Source organism: Phragmites australis, chromosome 10 (assembly GCF_958298935.1).
Source record: "Phragmites australis chromosome 10, lpPhrAust1.1, whole genome shotgun sequence".
In the NCBI taxonomy this organism is placed as follows: domain Eukaryota; kingdom Viridiplantae; phylum Streptophyta; class Magnoliopsida; order Poales; family Poaceae; genus Phragmites; species Phragmites australis.
The window spans coordinates 2,103,258-2,124,907 of NC_084930.1; the positions used below are offsets into that span (position 1 = coordinate 2,103,258).

The window sequence follows — 21,650 nt, forward strand, 5'->3', positions numbered from 1 at the left end:
TCCCAAACCCAGCTTATGACCGGTGGTATGATCAAGATCAACAGGTCCTTAGTGGCCTTCTCTCCTCCATCTCTAAGGACGTCCTCCAAGATGTGGTTGATGCTACCACGTCCAAGGAGGCATGGGACACGCTGCAGCGGATGTTCTCCTCTGCCACTCGCGCCCGCACCGTTCAAATCCGTGTGGAGCTTGCCACAACCAAGAAACGAGACCTCTCTGCTGCAGATTATTTTCGCAAGATCAAAGGGCTGGCCTCCGAGTTGGCCGCCGCCGGTTCTGCCCTACGCAACGATGAGGTGATCGCGTATCTCCTCGCCGGTCTCGGCCCTGATTATGACCCCTTTGTCACCTTGATGACAACCAAGAGTGAACCCCTCACGCTTGATGATGTGTTTGCACATCTGATGGCGTTTGAAGCCCGTCAACTGCAACATCAGGCCGAACTGCAGTTGCATCATGGATCCTCGGCCAATTATGCTGGTCGTGGTGGCTAGCAGAGGAACCGCGGGCGCGGGGATCGCGGTCGTGGTCATCCTGCGTATACCCGGGGTGGTGCGCCCCCTCGCCCTTTTGATGGCCGTGGCAGTCGCCGCGGTAATTCTTCTCGTCCTCCATGCCAGATATGCGGCAAGACGGGTCATACCGCCGTCAAGTGTTGGTATAGGATGGACGAGTCCTATCAAGATGAGCCTCCCTCTGCAGCTATGGCGACTACCTCCTCCTACAAGATTGATCCCAATTGGTACAGTGACACGGGCGCCACTGACCATATCACAAGTGATCTCGACCGTCTTGCTGTTCGTGAACGCTATCATGGAGGCGAACAAGTCCAAGTCAGAAATAATATATGCAATCCTGAACGCAAGGAATATGAAAAGCCAGAAGTTTGGAAGGCACATGGCTGTTCAAAAAAGTCGGGTCGGTTCAAATGGACCATTGAGCTCCATGAGAAGTTCTTGGAGGCTGTCGAAGTGCTTGGGGACAAGTGTAAGGATATCTCATATTTGCACATGGCTTAAAATTTAAATTGGTCATTTGTTACTTTTTATTAGATGAAACCGTGACCTTGTGGTGATTTTTTTTTCTTTTCCTTGGGCTAACAGTTGCTACACCCGAGAGGATTCTGAAGCGTATGAATGTCAAATATTTGACCAAGAAACAAATTGCTAGCCATCTCCAGGTGGGGTGATTTATTAATTATTTACATCAAGGGCCTCATCAGCTAACATTTCCTTATAAGCTTAATTTTCTAATATTGCAGCTTGCAATGACAGTACGCCACATTTTGTTAACTTCAGTCTTTTCTTACAGTAAAGAGAAATACATTGTTTAGGATAGTCATTAAATAGCACAAGCTGATAACCTGTGTACTTGCGCGTTTAGTTTCTTTCGGACATTAAAAGTTTTGCACCCTTCTGTCTAGTGTTTTTTTTGTCTTCTCCCACTGCCTCCGATGTTGAGTATCTGTTAGGTCAGGTCTGGCTATCAAGTGTTAGTTTTGTTCCCGGTAGGATCTAAATGCACTCTAATTATTGATAGTGGAACCAAACAAGTTACGTTCCTCGTCCCCTTGTTTCATTTGGCTAACAACAGGACTAAGTGACCTTTTGCCGTTGCTGCATCCTTGAAGTTCCATGCAGTCGTTGGTTCATATCACCATGACTGTGCTGACCCCATACAGTGTTGTTACGCAAAAGTTTCAGTTTAAAAATTGCCATATTAGTTTTACCTTCTATATTGTGACCTCTGATCCGTTTCTTGATCGTTTTCTTCCGTGGTTTAGAAACATCGATTGCGCAAACTGAAAGCAAAGCAAGAAGGGCAGCACCAGCAGAACGCCAGTTTGAAACCGGTATCTGAGCTGATAAGATCAGCGCACAATGCGGCCGCTCCTGAATCCATCACACCCGGAGTTGCCACAGACATCAGGGAGGTGTACCTCTCAAGGTTGTTGACACAGATGAAGGAAAAAGTCAGTGGAAGCAGCGGCTTTGAAGGCTTACACCTACACATGCACATCTGGAATTTTCGGAGACGACACGAAGTCTGTGTGGGATAAGTACCAGAACAGCCTGCAGAAAGGGTTCTCTGCGTCAAGCAGACAGTGGCTGCTATCGAAGCAGGCATCAGCAGTCTGCGAAGAACAAGGATGTTGTCACAGATGAAGGCGTCTCGAATGAAGCCCCAAAAACTGCTGGTGAAATAGGTTAACTGGCCCTTCTGATGGTCGGGGAGAACTGACCTCATTCTGGATGAGTCGACTGAAAGGATCGCATGAGCAGTAAAACCTTGGCCCGGAGGATCTTGTGCAGGTAGACAATGCATGGAACGACGTGCTTGGATTGGCGAGCCAGCAGAGCCTGATTAACGTAGATGAGCTGATGGCGCAAGAAGCTCCTCATCAGAATCGAACTCTCACCCAGATCAGTGTCCTCGCCGCTGGAGTCGAGTTCCTCCTCGCCCGAATCAGTGTGCTTGCCGCCAGATCGAGCTCCTTCTCACCCGAATCGGCGTCCTACCCACCGGATCAAGCTGTTCCTCGTACAAATTATCCTTCTCCCCACCGCATCGGCCTCCTCCACCGCCGGCCCTCCTCCTGCTGCCTCTGCCGCGGCCACCTCCCCGGTAATTACTTGATCGCTTCATCAGAAATTGCTGATGTATTATCTCCTTGCGATGTGATTGGGATAATTTTGCACATATTTAGGTTCTTAGAATCATGTTTCATTTTTCATAGCAATAGATTATTTGTTGAAGAACAATAGCACAAGCCAGCTAGTTTGGTTTTGCATTGAAATATTTTGCTAGCTAGATTTCTTGAATTATTAGAAGATCAAGTTATTTAGCATTCGCCCATTGAAAAAATTAGCCAACTTGTACTATGTTGTTTGTAAATTAGAAGTTTGACAGAATTTGAGTAGGTCCAGTTTGTATGTTCCATTAATCATTAATGTGGAAATATGTCATTTGTGCATCTTTGACAAGTTGTCAGAATTTAAGAAAATTTAGTATTGGCCATTGAACTGTAGCAGAATTTAAGATACGCACGTACTGTTTTTATCTATGGGTAGGGATGATACAATGTTTCAGCCTAAAATTGTGCAGTACATAGGTGAGAACATGCAGCTATGGGAAGGTGGGTTGTGAACTGTGATTTAACTCTCCTTGCGATTGTGGTGTGTGCTAGATCAGTAGCATATTCTTATCATCAGGGAAGCATATACATTACATACTCTCCTCCTTTCAAGTTGGATTGTAGAGAATGATATGTTGAAGTGATTTTTTTAACCACATCATGTAGTTGTCGCTAAGTTCAGTTGAGATGCTACTCATCAGAGAACATGAAGTCTCTTCTGAAGCCTATGCAGCTCAAGCATGATGTTGCCTACTGATGAAAGCTCAAGCAATGTAGCTCAAGCATGATGTTAGCCTATGTAGCTCAAGCATGATGTTGCCTACTGATGAAAGCTTCGTAGTTATTCACTTACCCATCTCACACGATGTAATATATTCTATATTGTTTGATAATAATCCATTACTGTAATGATAAATACTTTCTGTAATAGAATACTTCACAATTCCTTTTAGATTCTGAATATTTATGAAGTTTACAGCCATCAACCAGCAAGCTTAACATGCAGGCATGCAAGCTCAGCTAGTCATCAAGTTTAGTACGCATGCAAGCGTACAGCCAGCGAGCGGTGGCATGTGGGCTTCCGCAAAGCCCGCAAAAATGATTGCGGCTGTGGGGACGTGAGGCGGGCAGCCTTAGCTGGAGTCCTCAGGTGGCGGGTGACTATGGCATGCTGTTCTGAATCAGGATGAATAAGTTATGGTAACCATAAGATTGATGCTAGAAATGAGAGCCCCTGACAAATAAAATATATCAATCAGGGAGCATTATGCTGTAGTAAGTAGGAATTGTGCTCATGGAGAGCACATGTTGTATGCTGTCGTATGGAGTGCTTTGAGAGAAGTGACCATCGTAGACCTTACAAATCGTTAATGCACTGTTTGGTTTCAGATGTTTACAGTGTTTCTTTCAGGTATTTTCTTTTAGATCCAGTGTTTCTTTCAGTTGTTCGAACGACGGGTATGTCAGATCTCATTAGTAACTCAGTAAGTACTCATCAGTAACTTACAAAGGCACAACATTATCCTGCTCAATTATGACTCTAAAGCCTCCCTATGCGTTGGCCATGCCCTGATGCTCACCTCAGGAATAATTATGGCAGTCTGTTTGTTCCCATGAAACAGCTGGATGCCTATGGGGGTGGTCGTTGCTTAAAATACCGACCACCCCGCATCACCAGCAGATCACTTCACTAGGCTCAAAATAGAGCAGAGAAAATCCTAGAAAAAAATTCTGGATCTGGGTTTCACACTAGAGCATCATCCTGCAAAATTTGAGTCTCAAACGAATTCGGCAGAGGGAGAGCCAAAAAAGAGAGATGCTCATAGGGGTGGTTGTTATTTGAGATACCGACCACCCCCTGGCTCCATCGCACCTCAATTCAACGATCCGATTTTCACTATGCAGTTGTATGCATTTCCTTTTTCATTTCTTGAGATAGTTGTGTGGTATACATCAATGAATTATGCTTTCAGCGGTTGATGTGAAGTAACTTCCGCTCTTTTGCAGCCTAAACACAATGTGGATGGTTTATAAAATTCCAAGTGGCCTCAGCCACTCCTTTCTTTTCGTTTTGTGGTATTTGACATCACAAACTCATGGTTAACTAGTTTTGATCCGTGGCTCTTGTTTCTTTGCAGTATTAGAGTGTCCAATGAATTAGGTGCTGGGAATCTGCAGGCAGCACGCCTATCAGTTTTTATTTCAGGAATCATGTGCCTAACTGAAGGCAATCATGTGCCTAACTGAAGGCCTTTTTGTGGCTATCTTTTTTAAACTTTGCTTCTATTGAAAGTAATATAACAGATACAACCAGTAGGTTCACAGGAAAGTCTCCAAAGAAAACAAGGTAAAAATATTTACATATACAACACTGATAGCTAAGATAACACTCCACAAGCTAAGTTAATACTCCAGGATATGCTACAGCTCCACAACATCAGAGATGGAGATCAAACTTGGCTAGAAGTTGTTGCACCACTCCACGATCTGTTCTAGAGCTAGATCAATTTTCTCTCTGTCGTCCTCCTTGAGCAAGATTTTCTAACTCTGCAAGTAAGAGAGACCTTTGAGTAGAGAAATAATTGGCTTGTTGGGGAAGATCTTTTTAATCACTATCTTATTACGAACACACCAAATTGTCTAGCTAAGATCTGCAAAAAAGAAGAGACACAGATTTACGGGTAAATTTAGAATCTGAGTCAACCGGTCAGGAGCAAAGTCGTTTAGGGTCCTAGGTTGCCAAAACATTCCCTAATTACACTTCATGTGAAGTTAGCAAGAATAACCTTTTGTGGCTATCATCACAGTATTGGTACGAAATATCTGGGGTTATTTTTACAGCAATGAAGAAGAGGTCATGAAGTATGTATCGATGATGCCAATTCTTGCTACTTCTGACTTCGTGGATGGAATACAAATGCACGCTATCAGGTTTGGGATAAATAAACTGTCAATATGCCACATTTGTAATACGTTGTGCCCCCTGCTGAGAAAGTCATACGCAGATACCGTAATCTAAATATCAGATTGCACAGTTGCTTAAGTTTTGTTTCGGTTCATCACTTGATCTTGGTATTGGCTGCTTGCCTCATTATGGTGCCATCAATACATCTGGATTAATTGTTTCTGCGGTGCCGCCTCAGCAGGTTAACATGAACATGATCGCAGATCCAACATGTTCAGTATGGAAAGCTACAAATAAGAGGGCTGTGCCACTGTGTCATATAGCCCAATTAGGACCAGTACCATTCCAAAAGTATCTTGTTACTATGTTAGCTATCAGTGGTCCTTTTACCAAAGAAGAGCGATGCAAGGATTATGCAGAACGGTGATAGTTCCTGCGCTATGATATATGGAATCTTAGTGCATTTCTTATGCCACTTATTAATCATGATCAACAATTGTTCATTATCTATTCATGGCTTTTATGGCACCGCTCGAGGATGTGGTTGGCACAAAGTATGCTCGGTTATCAACCTGTTTGCTTACTGTGCTGTTGGTCTCCCTTCAGCTGTTACTTTTGCATTTGTTCTGAAGATTGGTGGTAAGGTAAGTTCTATGTTTTATGCAATTCTGAGATGATACATTTTGCGGATTCTGCCCCCACCTAGCCTGAGTTCCATGCATGTGACAGGGCCTTTGGCTGGGAATTATATGTGCTATGGCAGTCCATATACCAAATATTAGCTTTGGTCCTGATGATGCTTCGAACCAGCTGGAAGAAGAGATGCACCCTTAACAACTTGTGATGCTACAGTCAAAGTAATGCATGCTCTCTATTAATGAAAACGGACAGTGACCAGTGCTAATCTCTACAAAGTTGTCTTTGTGAGAGGGGGCAGCTTGGGCAAGGACTGTACACGTGGAGCAGGTTTGCATCACTGGGAAGGGGATGCAGGATTAATCTCTGTAGATTTCTGGGTTTCTTCTCTGTCACTAGAAAATAATATTGCAATTCTTCTTCCTCCTAAAATTACTTTTCAAACAGAAATCCATGGCAATCATTAGACATTTAGACTTCTATATGTCACCTTGGCATGATAAGGAGGTCTGTTTTAATTGAATTTGTTGGATTTGAGTCACAACATGCATGTAACACCTCAGTTCCAAAATTTGCTTGAAGCCTAGCCCCCACTCAGGAGAGGCATACACATGCATAGCACCTTGCTTAAACTTTCATCCTCACTTGTTAACTTGGAGGTACTATATTTTGGCCGAGACATTATATAGTACCCTATAAGGCGTCGCTTGCCTATCATCCAGGCTGTGCTGGGTTGATGCGATGTACTGAATCTTACTATGTTCTTTATAACTAACTTGTCTTTTACACCTTTTATTTTGTTCTCTATAGGCTGAAAAAGCCCGGGCTAGAGTTCAGTGTTCAGATGGCAGCATAACATTGGCCTGAATGTCATCAGTTGTGACTATGCCACCCTTAAGATAGTTGTTTTCTGTATTTCAGTCTTTTTCTGTATAGTTGATAGGATAGGGCATAAACACTTCAATCTGAATGAAATACTACATGGTTCACCAAGCGACATGACTACCTCATGCCACACATCTGTATGCCACAAATTCACAATCCACAGTATATAAGAAAAATACAATACAAAACATATTTCTAAAGTCCAAACACTGTTTCACCAATTATTGCTCTGGTGTCGGTAGATGAAACTGTTGTACATAAATGCGATAAATATGAGCATGGATATTATTCCATAGGTAAAAGAACAAGAGCATATTAGAAAGAATTCCTTACACATGAACATGGAGCAGAATAATAGTATCATATAACATATGCAGAACATGAACTGAACAGTAAATACATTTCTTTTGTGAGATTGTTGTCAGTAAAAGTATAACAATTGGGCCCAGGACTCTGATGGTCCTTCTCCCTAATTGTTCTAGATAGTACATCATTGATTGGGCAAGATCTTAAGCTCTCAACTAGCAATTAGAACGTGTACTGAGTTCTCAAGAATATAAGGCTCATCATGTACATCGCTGCAGTGCAAATTCAGAGTGCACAAAAATGGAATAGTAGAACCAAGCTATTGCCGAGATAGAGATAAAACTGAACAACAAATTGCAAAATACAGTAATTGCAACTTGGACAAGCAATTCATCCAGTATCAAAAATGTAAAGAGCACTCTGATCTCACTGCGGCGCCAATCCACCAAGTGTATCTCAGTGAACAGGAACAGACTAGATACACACATATAAGCCTTTAGGTACTAGCACATTCAATCAAACTACAATAGAAAACACAGGACTAAGCTAGCATACACAGAGAGTATGCCCAATCTCATAATGTCTACACATCATCGAGCATGAACACACATGTAACCATACTGTTCAGAACATAGAAGAGGGGGAGTAATACTCACAGAGAAATCCGTTGAAAATCAAAATCAATCGAGGCAAGACACGGCAAATAAGTTGTTGTCTAAGAAATCCTATTCGCCGCCGTTGTTGCTGGCGAGGAAGACAGAGATACAAGGCCTCACCGCAGCACGACAGCGTGTGTGGGCGAGCATCGACGTTCACAGCTCCAATCGACTCCAAACACAGGACTGCTCCACCCACTTCCTCCATTCACAGAATTGCCAAAACCCAAAGTCTGAGCTGCTCTCAGCTCGAGCTCAGTGATAGGGATCAAAACAACAAAGAGGAGATCAGAGAGGAGATGCCATAAGCTCAAGATGGAGAGGTTCAAGAATACATGCAGCAGGAAGGAGGAGCCGGCCTACAAATGGGCACCGCCGTGCCATCCATCACCCACGACCCACGAAGGAATCGGAATGTGATTACACCGCCACCGCAGCCTACGGCTGCCGCTTGCTCCACCTCCTTTCGTGCTGCTGGGAGAAGGATCCAGCCTCAGAAGAAAGCAACCTTGGCCCTCCAGCTCTCCCACGATCCCCACAGGAATCGGAGGAAATGGGTGCGCCACCATCGCTGCTCCACCTCCTTTCGTGCTGTTGGGAGAAGGATCCAGCCTCAAGAAAGCGACCTTGGCCCTCCAGCTCTCCCACGATCCCCGCAGGAATCGAAGGAAATGGGTGCGTCGCCATCGCTGTTGCGAACTCCTCTGCTCTCTTTCCTTCTTTTTTTTTTCATTCGTTAACCTAGCTAAGCCGAGTCCCATGTCCCATATACACCACCGCATGGGCCTGGGCTCCAACAAGTCAAAAGGGCCAGCCAGATCACAAAAGAAAAAGGCCCAAAAACATTAAAGTTTCATATTTTCCTCAACATAAACTAAACCAACAGAAACAGAAATTAAAATCTTAAAAGCATGTAAACTATCGCTGCTAGCAGGCTTTTATTTATACTCCCCACCTCTTTACCAGATCGGACTGTTACGGTCCACTATCATTTAAAGACAAACAGCACTAATCGTTAAACTACTATTATGATGCATTGCTCTACCTAACCCGTTGTCTTTTCCTTGAGGCTACTTAGCTAGTATAGCTTCGATCTTAAAGAAAGCCTCCAAGCATCTGATGTTACATTCCAGCATGCTTTAGTTGTTGATAGGGCTCTCTCGATTATACATATATAGAATGAAAAAGGAGCAAGATTCAGGCAAAAAGGAGAAGGTGCACCATTTCTTTATAATATGTCCACCTTCTTTGAAAAAGCATCAAGATTGTGGAACTATGTTTTAATAAAAGTAGTTAATGGTATAATGGTGGTTTTTCATGTTTCAGTAACACCTTAAAATCACACACCAATGTTTTCTCAAGCATGGTACCAAACCAAAAAAGAAAAGGAAAATGTTGTGTTGCATGACTACACAAATTTGAGAGAATTCTGAAACTTCGCTATATTCAAGTGATATGACTGAACAACAGTACTACTCATTAAAACATGATGTTTTGGATAAGTTGTGGTCAAACTTTTACAATTTTGACTAATAATAACTTTCAAAATATTTAGTTTGGAAACATTACAATCATATGTACAGATTTGTCTTGAAAAATGCTTTCACAACATCACAAATTTATTAGATTTTATAAATAGATCATAATAGAAAACTAATAGTGGTCAACACTACACATTAGAGGCGGTGTCTTGTCTAAAACGTCGTGTATTTATAACCAGAGAGAGTAGTATAATGCATTAACTAGATATCCTTAGAAATCATTTGTCACACGTGTTCCTTCTGTTGGAGCATAAGTCTGCAGCACGTAAAGGAGTAGCACCTGACTCAGAGCTTAGGATGCATAGCATCATTGGCAACCTAGGATTAGCATACAGGACCAATAATGCATTTTAGCAGAACAAATTTAGTCAAAGGGGTGAACTGGACAAGAGCAGAGACAAAGATGTCTGACCGAGAAAGTTGGATCTTAGTGAAGTGGTATTTTCAATGACTGCACCCATTTCCTGTTGAACAGTAGCATTCCCTTAAGAGGATACTTCTATGTTTGGTTTGGCCAAACAGATAACGATGCTTTTGCTGGTATACTCTCCTGTCAACATTTAGCCATTCTAACTGAGAATTTTATATGCAAACTGTAGTGAAATAATGAAGTTCTAGCGTTGGAATGCACTAGAAATCAGAGCATGAACTGTAGCTGAAACTCATCCGCTGTTATCTCATTTTCGAATACATAGCTGACAAGAATTGCTTCTCGTGTACATCTATATGCTTCCTTAGGCTCAAGGCAGCAACTCCAAGCGTAACCCCCTGGATCTGGCAGGACTGAGCTATCAGCCTAAAAGCAGGAGTACTTGGCTTACATGTGATGGCATCGTGAAAGTCGAAGAAGCAACAGAAATTTGGTAGCTCCGAAGTGGAGGTTGTCGTGGAAGCTGAGCTGTTTCCAAATCTCAATAGTCCACCTACTACTGACCGTGTGGGTTAATCGATTCTTATCTGGAAGATATTAGTAATGAGTAATGATCACTCTGAAAGGAGAGAGAGGGGAGGTGTATAAACTTTTTATGCTGTGCTTCTGGAGTTCAGGGTAAGATATACTGTCGGTTGCACGGTCGTATTCCACAGGAAATCGGTGGCATCTAATGATCACGTCTGTGTAGATAATCTCTGGTTGGCTCAAAGAAAAAGGAGAATAAGAAGGAAATGACTCCTTTAAGTTGGTTTACTGTCCTGTCATACCTTCTTTTCGTGTGGAAAACAGTTCAGCAACCACTGCAACTTGCTGGGTTCATGGCTTGCTTAAAACCTTTTCGTGGTCCAAGATAGGCTAGGTCGGTCATATTTAGCAAGTTCTACAAAGTGGCTTCTCAAAGAAACAGAGGATGAGGGGATTGGTGCTTTAAGCTAACAACAATGTGTTGGCCAGAACATAGGCCTCTTGGTGTTTTAAGCTAAAGGTCTCAAGTGAAAGCATGTCTGAAGCCTCCGTTGTTGAGGATGAGGGGTGCATGGTGAGGCCAGATTGGAGCCAAAAAGGCAACCGATTTTTCCCCTCTCCAGCAGAGTAGGTCTATTTCTGCTTAAGTTCTCAGGAAACAGTGTTAAGCCTGGTGGTAATCTTGAATGGAAATTGTTGATGGTGAAGTCATGATCACACGGACCCTATGGCCTATGGACAAATAATTTACCTTTTTTCATGTCTTGCATTTATCGACAATCAATCAATTTACAGAGAGAAAGAGAGAGAGAGTGTGTGTGTGTAAATTAACCCTGGACACTTATCTATGACACGAACCTTGTTTCGTTCCTCTCCTCCTCCACCAAAAAACAATGAAAGAAAGAAATCTTGCCACGAGAGCAAAAAACCAAGAAGAAGAGAAAAGAAGCAAAACCAAAGAGTTTGAAGGCATGAGCCTATCTACCACCTGCAATTGCAGCTCCGAATGGGAATCAGGGCAAGAGATCGCGCGCCTCTTCCAGCGTTTTGGTGAACTTCGTCAGGTTGAGCCTCACGTTCTGCTTGTCGAGGTACACCGTCTTGATGGCGTCCCAGCCCTTCTTGTGCACGTCGTACGGGTGCTTGAGGTAGAAATGGTCCTCGGGGTAGAGGTCCCTGAGCGAGCTCTCCTCCAGCGAGACGTTGTACTCCATGTAGTTGACGTCATAGTCCCTGGCCGGGTCCTTGAACGTGACGCGGGTGAGCCACTCGAGGCCGCCGAAGGGCACCACCTGGACGAGCACGGCGCGGCTGGGGAGGAACACCATGTTGGTCAGCCCGGCGCCGTGCACGCCCATCATGACGTCCGCCGAGTTCACCAGCCGCGCGAAGTTGGGCATGTCAGTGTGGTTGTCCGGCTCGGCGATGCGCACGTCGAATTTGGCCAGGGCGGCGGCGTGCGCCATGGCGCGCTCGTTGAGGAACCGGCGGGAGCTCTTGCGGGAGATGATGAGCAGGCGGGGCCTATCCCTGCGCGGAGCGCCCGTCCGCGACGCCACGGCGCGCTCCAGCCGGAACGTGCGGCGCAGGAGGCGCTTGAAGTCGGCGACCGTGACGCCCCCTGGCGCGCGCGTGGGGTCGATGCCCATGGCCCGGTGGAAGGTGGCGCCGATGACGATTCGCGGGAAGCAGTGCACCTCCTGGTCATTGTCGACGTCGATGATGTCGTACTTGGAGAGCTGCCGGAAGAGAGGCGTGAACTTGTCGACCCACCAGTCCTTTATCCCGCTGATCATGAACTGCACCTCGCCCCCAAAGTGGTGCGTGCTGGTGAAGAGCGGCACGAGCACATCGGTGTAGTCGTGGTAGAGGTTGCCGGCGAATCCGCCGTTGGAGAAGAGGAACCCCGGCACCGAGTGGTTCCTGGTGCAGAGCGGCGGCACGGCGGTGTCGTTGTCCCCGCCGAAGGGGAGGAGGGTGAACTCGCGGACCTCGTCCATGGCGACGGCGTCGTGCCGGCGCGCGTACGGCTTGGTCTTCCACTCCTTATCTAGCGGGCTGATGTAGATGTTGGAGTGGTTGCCGTCGACTCGGATGTCCCCCACCGCCGCGCACCGCTCCGAGCGCTTGCTCGTCGGGTAGCACGTCGGCCGGCTCGGGTCGAAGTCCTCCTCCCCTATGGGGCCGTCGAGCTTGTACCTCGTGCTGTCGTAGTCCTCGTCGATCTCCACCACCTCCAGCTCGTCCGCCGCCTTGGCTGCAGCATCGATCGATCACGTCAGCTTGAACCATGAATCGATCAGAACAGAACACACGGTTGTGTAAAGAGAAACGCGGGGAGGCGACGTACGGAATGGGTTGGAGCAGTATCGCGCCTTGATGTAGGTGAGGACGCAGAGGGAGAGCAGCATGGTGATCACCATCGCGGCGTTGCCCATCCTCCGCGGCTCCTGCCGTCCCCGAGGCTGCTTCATCCTTGCCGCCGCCCTCCGCCGCCACCTCCGGGCTGAAACCCTTCGGGTTTGGATCTGAAGCAAGCGAGGCGAGGCGAGGCTGGCAAGCAACGGGCGAAAGCTGCAGGTGAGGCAATTAAAGGCGGCGGGGGGAGGGGGGGGGGGGGTGCTCGCGCGTCGCGTCGATGGCGAGCGGCGGGCAACCAGTAGTTGGTGGCCGCGCGTGGTGGGTGGTTGACGCTCTCCCGAGGGGATGGGGCCGGGCAGGGGCAGGCAACCACTACGGCAGCTACAGCCTACGGGCGCGGGAAGCGCGCAGTACGTAAAGGCGCGCGCGGGTGCTGGCCCAGCGTAACAACCCACCCGGCGCCCGCCCGTCGTCGCTGGGCGAACCCGGCACGGCCGGCCCCGCGCGCCGATGCGTGCCGGCCTTCTCCTTTCTCATCACAGGAACGAAATGGACGCGTTGGTGTGATCAGTTACACTGTAATGGGTTCGTTGACGTGTGCCGGAAATGGCAGAGGGTCACGGCGCCGGCTACCATGGACGGCAACCCAGCTGACGAGCTCAGGGCGGGAAGGAGAGCAAGCGGGCCGCGGGCTTCAGGCGAGAATGAGACAGAGGCGCTAGGCGCTGGCAAGCGGGTCCACAGGCCCCACACACTGTACCTGATGTCCAGCTGGGCCCAGTGAGGATACAGGCTGGCGAGCGCGCCTTATGTAACAAGCGATCTCGATCGAGAGAGAGCGAAGCAAGCTAGATCAGACATCCAGAACCTCTCCTGTTTTCTACCTTCCTCTTCTCCCTCACAACCCTCTCTAAACTCTCGATTCCACATTATCATGTGATTTATAGAAACGAACCAAATCAAATCATCGTGTTAGATCGTAACATTTGGTATCAAGGAAGGAACAGACTCCTCCGACCCCCGTGTCATCTCCGAGAGGCAGCATGGGGGGCGAAACTTCACCGTCGCCGGGAGCCCTCACCATCGTGGCCCAGAGCGGCCTCACCGGAGATGGTGGCAGCTGTCGTGGTTCCTACCTGCCCTCCCTCTCCTTCCTTCCTCCCCCTCCCCCCTTCACTGTGCACTTGCTGGGGGAGTAGATCTGGCGTGTTCCCGGCCGGATTTGTGTTCTACTGGGTTAGGTGCGCTTGTGGGCTGTCGGTTCGGCTCCCTTCCGTCAGGTGCCTCGCCGCTGTCGTCGTTGGGTTCCCCTCGTTTGGGCTCCGAAGCAAGGTTGTGCGCTGCTGTAGGGGCGCTCACACCATCACCACCGCACACCTCTACTGTTTCCTCACGAGGTGCGCGTGGGATCCGGGCGGATGGAAACGGATCGAATACGCATGGAATCGAATTCGGATAGTACGATTTACCACATTTTAATCCGAATGCGAATACGGATCCGGATATCCTCGAATACAAATACGAATCGGATAGTTCGAATACGAATCCGCATTCGGATATTTACTCAATTCAACTCAGAAGCGCATATCCTAAAATTCAACCTAGATGAATAAAATTTAAGTGCAAGTTCATAGATAGTCAAAAAAAAAAACTACAACCAAAGTAGACTCCCAATAATCTCCCAGATCGAAGGCAACTAAAATCATAAAGGATAATATTTCATACAGTGCCATATCAAAGTGAAATAAAGTCAAAACAACAATGGTGTGACCTGTGACCATTGATGTGCAGTCCTAGATCAAAGTACATGACATTCAATTCAAATCCAAGGGAACTAAAATTGAACAAAACACTTCTAGAAGTAGGCAGTAGCATTCGTAACACTAGGCAGGAGAACAGCAAGCAGCCAAGCACCAAGTAGTCAAGCAGCATCTGCTCGCCTACCACCTGCTTGAACGGTACATCTTTCTCTTCCTCCTTGCTGTGGTCTGCACAACCAGATCAAATATCGGTAAAAAATTTATATAGTTTCCCAACAGAATAAACATGATATTTTTTTTCTACTTCCATTTCTAGGTGTGAAACAAATTGGTCACCAAACTTTACAAGTTATGAGAACAAAATCAACAGACTCTTTGTCCAAAACATATATAGGACAAGAACATATGTTCTAAAAACCCAGGAGGAAGTATTGATATAGAGATGATGAATTAAATCTTGATATAAATTTGTGTCATTGTACTCCATATAGCCATCATGAGAGTGGAAATTTTGATAATGAAATATTCAAAAGGAATAGAAAGTCACCTAAAGAAAGAGCCATCCTAATTTTCTTCCAGTCCCAGATCCACAATGGTGTCACCAGCATCAGCAGGAGCACCTACAACACATGATGATCAAACGATATGTATAAACAAATAAATCCGAGTATCTAAAACTAACAGCACGAAGCCTAGCTAAATAGTTCATATACCTTCATCTTGTTGGACTTCATTTATACTAAGACCAGCTAAATCGTCAAGAATTGAAGGTACGCCACTTTGATCTGAAATAAATAGACAAAAAGATACAAGGAAAATTAGTAGTGACTAATGTCAACTGGAAATACAAATATACAGTTCTGAGAAGTACAGAAGTGGCAATTACCTATCCTTGATGCTCTTATCCAATCCTTGGTGCAAATAAGTGCCTCAACAACTTGAGGGTCCAAACGGCTACGATATTTGTGAACAACTCTTCCTCCAGAACTGAATGCAGATTCAGATGCTACTGTTGTCGCAGGGATAGCCAAAACATCCCTTGCAACTCGAGCGAGGATAGGATATTTTGCACCATGGGCCTTCCACCAGCTCAAAATGTCGAAGTATTCACCTTCTTTCCAACTCAACAATGGTTCATTGTTATATTGATCTAGGTCAGACTGCTCTTGGCCAGTTTCAGTATTATCCCTTAGAAATGAATTTAATCTTTTTCTCCTTGGCTCCTCATTTAAGTCCGTATAGCAGTAAGAAGTTCTAGCATTTCTAGTAGTTCTAGCTGCAGTTTGTTGCACAGGACTACTTGCAGCAGCAGCATAAATGGAGGCATAGGAATCATAAAGCTTTTGCAGAACTTTTTTGAATTCATACATATCATCAAATCCATAATCATCTGACATCTCACTGTAATAAAATTCTACCACCTTCATCTTGTACCGGGGATCTAAGAAGCATGCAACTGCTAGAGCAATATTGCTCATCTCCCAATACTTATCAAATTTCCCCTTCATGGACTTTGCCATAGAAACAATGAAATTGTCACTGCTTTGGAGCCACTCAATAATTTTGAGGTTAATTTCACAAAATTATGAAAAGAACAAGTTCGCTGTTGGATAATGAGTTCCTGAGAGAAGTTTAGTGGCATCATAAAAGATTTCCAAACAGTTACACAGGGCAGCAGCATTGTTCCATTCCTCTCTTGCAGGAGCATGCGGACCATATTTATCGGGATTTAGTAGAATAAGCCTTTGAAAAACTCTTTTAAAGTGAAGAGCATCTGCTAGCATTAAGTAGGTTGAATTCCATCTAGTAGACACATCTAAAGAAAGGCCTCTTTCTGCTATTCCCATATCAGTAGCATGCTTAAAAAACAACTCCTCTTGCACAGGTGAGCTCTTGACAATAAGGACTAATGAACGAATGTTTGCAATAACAGCTGAAATTGTGCTCACACCATCCCTAGCAATGAGGTTAATAATATGGGCAGCACATCGCACATGAAAGAACTTGCCACCACAATGTATAGAACCAATATTCTTAAGGGTAGAAATGATTGTGTCCACACAAACATCATTTGCAGCTGCATTATCTAAGGTTAATGCAAATAACTTATGATCAAGATTCCATGAGGCCATGTTTTGCATAAATGCAGCACTCAAATTAGCTCCCGTATGCCTTCCCTGAAGATGCATGAAGTTTATAATTCTTTTGTGTATCTTCCATTCATCATCAATGAAATGACAAGTAACACATAGGTACCCCTTATTCTGATTAGAAGTCCACACATCCATTGTGCAGCTGAACCGACAATTAAGAGAGCTACAATAGTCATAAAGCTTGTTCTTCTCATTGTAAAAAATATCCATTATCTTAGTCCTTGCAGTTTTGCGGCCCATTATTGGGAAATTTGGGCGCAATGATCTAATAAAGTCATTTGTATACTCATGCTCGCAATAATTGAATGGATACTCATGCATGATAATTGCTAGATAATATTTTTCGAGACTAGTTTCCTCATCATACTTCCCAACATCTGCATACGATTTTTTCATGCTAGATTTTGCTTTGTTTTCATCATGAAATGAATAGTAATGATTCCATAGACGTGTTGTACCTTGCTTGCTTGGGGCACAGAGAACATCATCACAATAGATGCATGCTGCCATCAGCTTCTTGATAACCATGTCATCCACCTTTTCTTCAACAAAAATTTCAGTGTAATGCTGCCAAACCTTCGAAGTTTTCTTCTTTGGAGGTCTGACTTTGGTGGTTGAAGTTCTTCCTGTTGGAGACTCAGTATTAGTATCAGCACCAATTGGAGTAGCATCCATAGCATCAGCCTCTATATCCCTCTCACTTGCATTCATATTGGCACTGTCATTTGGCTCTCTTCCAGTTACAGATGGCACTGTCCTCTGCAAGAAACAAATTTGATAATGAAAAGGCTGCATATTGTTGTAGTGTACATGAGCAGCTAAAAATCATTCACATATATGGATGTACCTGCTTATTTCTTGATGACCTTGTGCTTTTTGAAACCATGGTTATTGTACTGCCTCACTTGTCCTTTTGCAACTTTCAGGACCGTAATTTGGGAATAAAGCTTTTATATATAAACTAACAGAGTTTGGTAAATTGGCAATACAATATTCATCACAAAACACCCCACGCATATGCTAGAAGGGATCATTTAAGGCTTAATCACACAATGCAAAAGCTGATTATAAATGCAGTCTTCCATGGGTACTGCAGTGTTGTTATTTATGAACACAAGAGCTTGGGAAATAAACTGTAGTGAAAGTTACAGAGGAGGGCTGCCGTGGGGGGAGTGCGCAGGAGGCCAGGAGAGGCAGCTGTGTTGCCGTTGGAGCACAAATTGGAAGGGGGAAGCAGCAGCGTCACGCCGTGGGAGTGGAGCCGCCGCCGTGGGAGGAGAGCGGCCGCAGGAGCACATGAGCAGCCGCAGGCCGCAGCGGAGGTGCCGTCGTGTTGCCGTCGGCGAGCAGGTAGGGTTAGGGTGTTGTACACTTGTACTGTTGTTGCCTATGGAGAATTTTGGATGAGGAGAGAAGAGAATGAATGGGGAAAGTGGGCAGCTACGATAGATAAGGAGCGAAGGGTTGATTTTGGCGCGAGACGGATTTTACTGTTGACCTGTCGGATGCGGATAATATCCGATTTTACATCCGGATCCCACTAAAATTCGGATATCCGTATCCGAATCCGGATTTTCCAATCGAATTCGGATACATCCATTTCAGTATACATATTAATACGGATACGAATACGAATATCCATATTTACATTTTTAGCGGATACGGATTCGGATAATTCGGATTTCTTGCCATCCATTTCCACCCCTAGTCCAGATCTGCCTTGGACATCGGGATTCGGGCATGTTGCGCGTGGGTGGACGGTCCTGCCCCCACCAACAGTTTCTACGCACGTCTGGTCGGTCGCCCTCGGTTGGGCCCTAGCCAGTGTGCTTGAACGGCCGGCACAATCGGTGCCTTTTGTGAAAGTTTCCGGGGCGGGGAGGCGCGAGCGAAAGCTCTGCCTGGTTTGCTGGTGCCAATGTTGTTGACGTCCTCGGGGTCATTCCCTCTCTGGATGTGATATTATCGTGTCTCCTCCACCATAGTGCTTCTCTGGGTGAAAACCCTGTACGAGTGTCCGGATGGACGATTGTGGTATTGATGTCATTACCTTTCTGAAGGTGTCGCTTTGAGAAGGCTCTGTTCTCTTCGTCTGATCCGTTGACTTCTTCTGTAGGTTTACTCCTGAAAGGATAATGATGTCGTCTAGAGGGGGGGGGGGTGAATGGGCGTTTTTACAAAAATTCGTCCCCTTTTACTGTTGACCTAAACTTGCAGCGGAATATAAACTAATGGGTTTTTCACAAGTGAAAAACTTAAATATGCTAGGCTCAACTAGTGCACAATCACCTTAAATAAGTGTAGAAATTACAATCCTAAGGTGACAAAAATTACTCTAATCTAGCGAGAGATATGCAATAAAACTTAAATTGAAAAATGCTGAAAATAATGTTCATATGCCTGAAATTACTGCTCATCCGGATACTCCGGTGAAGACCGGAGTCTCCGGGTTGTACAGGTCCGGAATCTCCGGTGAAGTTCGGAATCTCCGGTTTCTATACAGAACAGAGCACGAAACTGAATAAAATTAATGAGTAGAGAGTTCTAGCTCAAACCAAGTGATATCGTGTGTTTCCGGAGATGATTCCACGTAGATTCACAGAGAACCTACACTCAAATACACACAAACAAGTAGATCGAGCAATATGCACAAAGATTTGAGCAAGAACTTAAAAGTAAGGAAAAAAGAGAGGAGACACAAGATTTATTTCCTGAGGTTCAAATTCACCACCGTGAATCCTACGTCTCCGTTGAGGAAGCTCCAACGAGCCGGATCTTTTTCAATCGCTTTCCTCGGTCCACTCTTGATTTCTTCCCTTGCGGAGGCGAAATCGAGCCCTTCACAAACTTCCGCGGAAACCCACAACCTTGGGTGCTCGTCGGCGACGTCTAGCCGCCTAGGAGGCTTCACCTCCAAGAGTAACAAATACGACGACGAACTTCTTGCCGAGAACTCAAGTGCTCAAGATTGGATTTTAGCTCACATGCACTCAATCTTCCAATCTCTCAACCCAACTCACTTTTCTTCTCAAATCACACACTAGAATGGAGTGGGAGAGTTTCTTTTGGCTCTAGAAATGTGTTCTTTCGTGCCCTTTGCAGCAGCCCCAAAGGATGGGGTGAGTGGGGTATAAATAGTCCACTCCAAAGAACTAGCCGTTACTGTTCTGACACACCCACCCCGGAGTATCCGATGAACACCGGAGTATCCGGTCTCAATTCCAAAAATGGCGTCAGAACGGTCACATAACATGTCAGAACTAGCCGTTAGGCTCTTTTCTGGACTTTACTAGAGTATCCGGCCTACACCGGAGTCTCCGGTCGGCACTTAACACAGAAACAGCCCAGGAAACTTCCTGGAGTCTCCGACCACTCCAGGTACCGGAGTATCCGGACTTCACCAGAGTCTCCGACCACTCCAGGTACTGGAGAATCCGGTCTTCACCGGAGTCTCCGAGTACAGCACAGCTGACCTCCGAAAAACGGCGATAACTTTTGATCCCGGAGTCCGATTTCGACGATTTTGGACTCTATGAAAAGCTTATTCAGAGGGCTACACATCCTAACTGAATTAATGACCTAAAACACATAGGATCAAACTAGGAACACTTCAAAACCCATTTTGGACACTTTCACATTTTCCGCTCTGGACTTTTAACAACAAACTCTCACTTTGGGTTTGGTTGGGAACTCTTGAGCACTGAGACACGACAATTAGCTCACGTTGCATCCCTCTTAATAGTGTGATATACCTAGACTCAATTTCAAAGATAAAGCACATTTGAACCAATTTGAGCCTTTTGAATACTTTCAAGTATTGCTTTTTACTTTCAAACCTATGAGGGTTGCTAACTTCCATAAAATCTTCACTCCATCTATTCTTGATTCCTCATGTGATTGATGCGAATCACTCATAGCTTCTCATAGCCTTGCACGGTCCATTGGCACAAAGTTTCACTTGCTCTTCACCATCTCCTTGGTCCTTCGACACCAAGCCATTTGCTTGCCCTTCACCACCGGATGGTCCATCGCAGTCGAGTCTTGCTTGCCCTTCACCGTCTTGCCATAGAAAACCACTTTGTATTCTACATCTTCAAGGAATTCATTTTATTAAATATGAAGTTCACTCTTGTTCTTCACTCTTGGCATATATGATTTCAATTCAACTTATACCTTCTTATGGATCCTAACCCGAACTCATTCTCAAGCACAAAGCACATGGGTTAGTCCATAAAACCTAAATGATAACTTTTATACCTTAAGTTACTTGATCTCCACAAGTAACTTATTAGCCTTCATGCATATTATCAATCTTCATATAGAACCTAACCCCACTCATTCTTAAACACATAGCACACATGTTAGTCCATAAAACTCTATTAACAAATCATACCTTTAGTTACTTGATCTTCACAAACAACTTAGCCTTCAAGATTATTGCTAATCTTATTGAGCTTCTTCTTCTTCTTATGAGCATCTAAAGTCTTAATGACTTTTGATGCAATTCTTTGAACTCATGGCATTTCTCAAAGAATTCATGCTTCATCATTTATGCATCTTCTATGAAATAACCTAATAGAAATTCTCAATATGATTGTTAGTCCATAGATATTGTCATCACTTACCCGAGCATCACCTAGAGTTCATTCATATCGATGCATTTTCAATCTCCCCATTTACCTAGAGCTCATGCATATCTCTCATCCATGCATCACCTATGGAACAACCTACTAATAAACTCAACACCATTATTAGTCCATAGGTATTGTCATTAATTACCAAAACCACACATAGGGGCTAAATGCACTTTCAACTCCTACGTCCTCAATTCATAGCGGCTCTTCATATTAGATTGACGCTTCACGACAACAATTTAGTCCAATGCGTTCTCCTCCGAAGTGACACACTACCGAC

General features: G+C 44.9%; 1 protein-coding gene and 1 non-coding gene across 2 annotated transcripts; one reads left to right on the top strand and one right to left on the bottom strand.

Annotated features, from left to right (window-relative positions):
• Positions 1 to 278: 278 nt before the first annotated feature.
• Positions 279 to 418, top strand: LOC133883788 (small nucleolar RNA Z247). Its single transcript, XR_009902996.1, has one exon. It is a non-coding gene; the product is annotated as a small nucleolar RNA Z247 (small nucleolar RNA).
• A 10,781-nt stretch (positions 419 to 11,199) lies between these two features.
• LOC133931324 (alpha-1,3-arabinosyltransferase XAT2-like) lies at positions 11,200 to 13,052 on the bottom strand. The gene is made up of 2 exons (XM_062378178.1): positions 12,813 to 13,052; positions 11,200 to 12,719 (listed from the first exon to the last, which is right to left on the bottom strand). The coding sequence occupies exons 1-2, from the start codon at positions 12,934 to 12,936 to the stop codon at positions 11,476 to 11,478; spliced, it is 1,368 nt and encodes a 455-aa protein (XP_062234162.1). The 5' UTR covers positions 12,937 to 13,052; the 3' UTR covers positions 11,200 to 11,475.
• Between the last annotated feature and the right edge of the window lie 8,598 nt (positions 13,053 to 21,650).

Coding starts and splice junctions, on each gene's coding strand:
- LOC133931324 (XM_062378178.1), bottom strand. CDS start 12,936: ATGAAGCAGCCTCGGGGACGGCAGGAGCCGCGGAGGATGGGCAACGCC. Junction 12,720..12,812: donor ATACTGCTCCAACCCATTCC/GTACGTCGCCTC, acceptor TCGATGCTGCAG/CCAAGGCGGCGGACGAGCTG.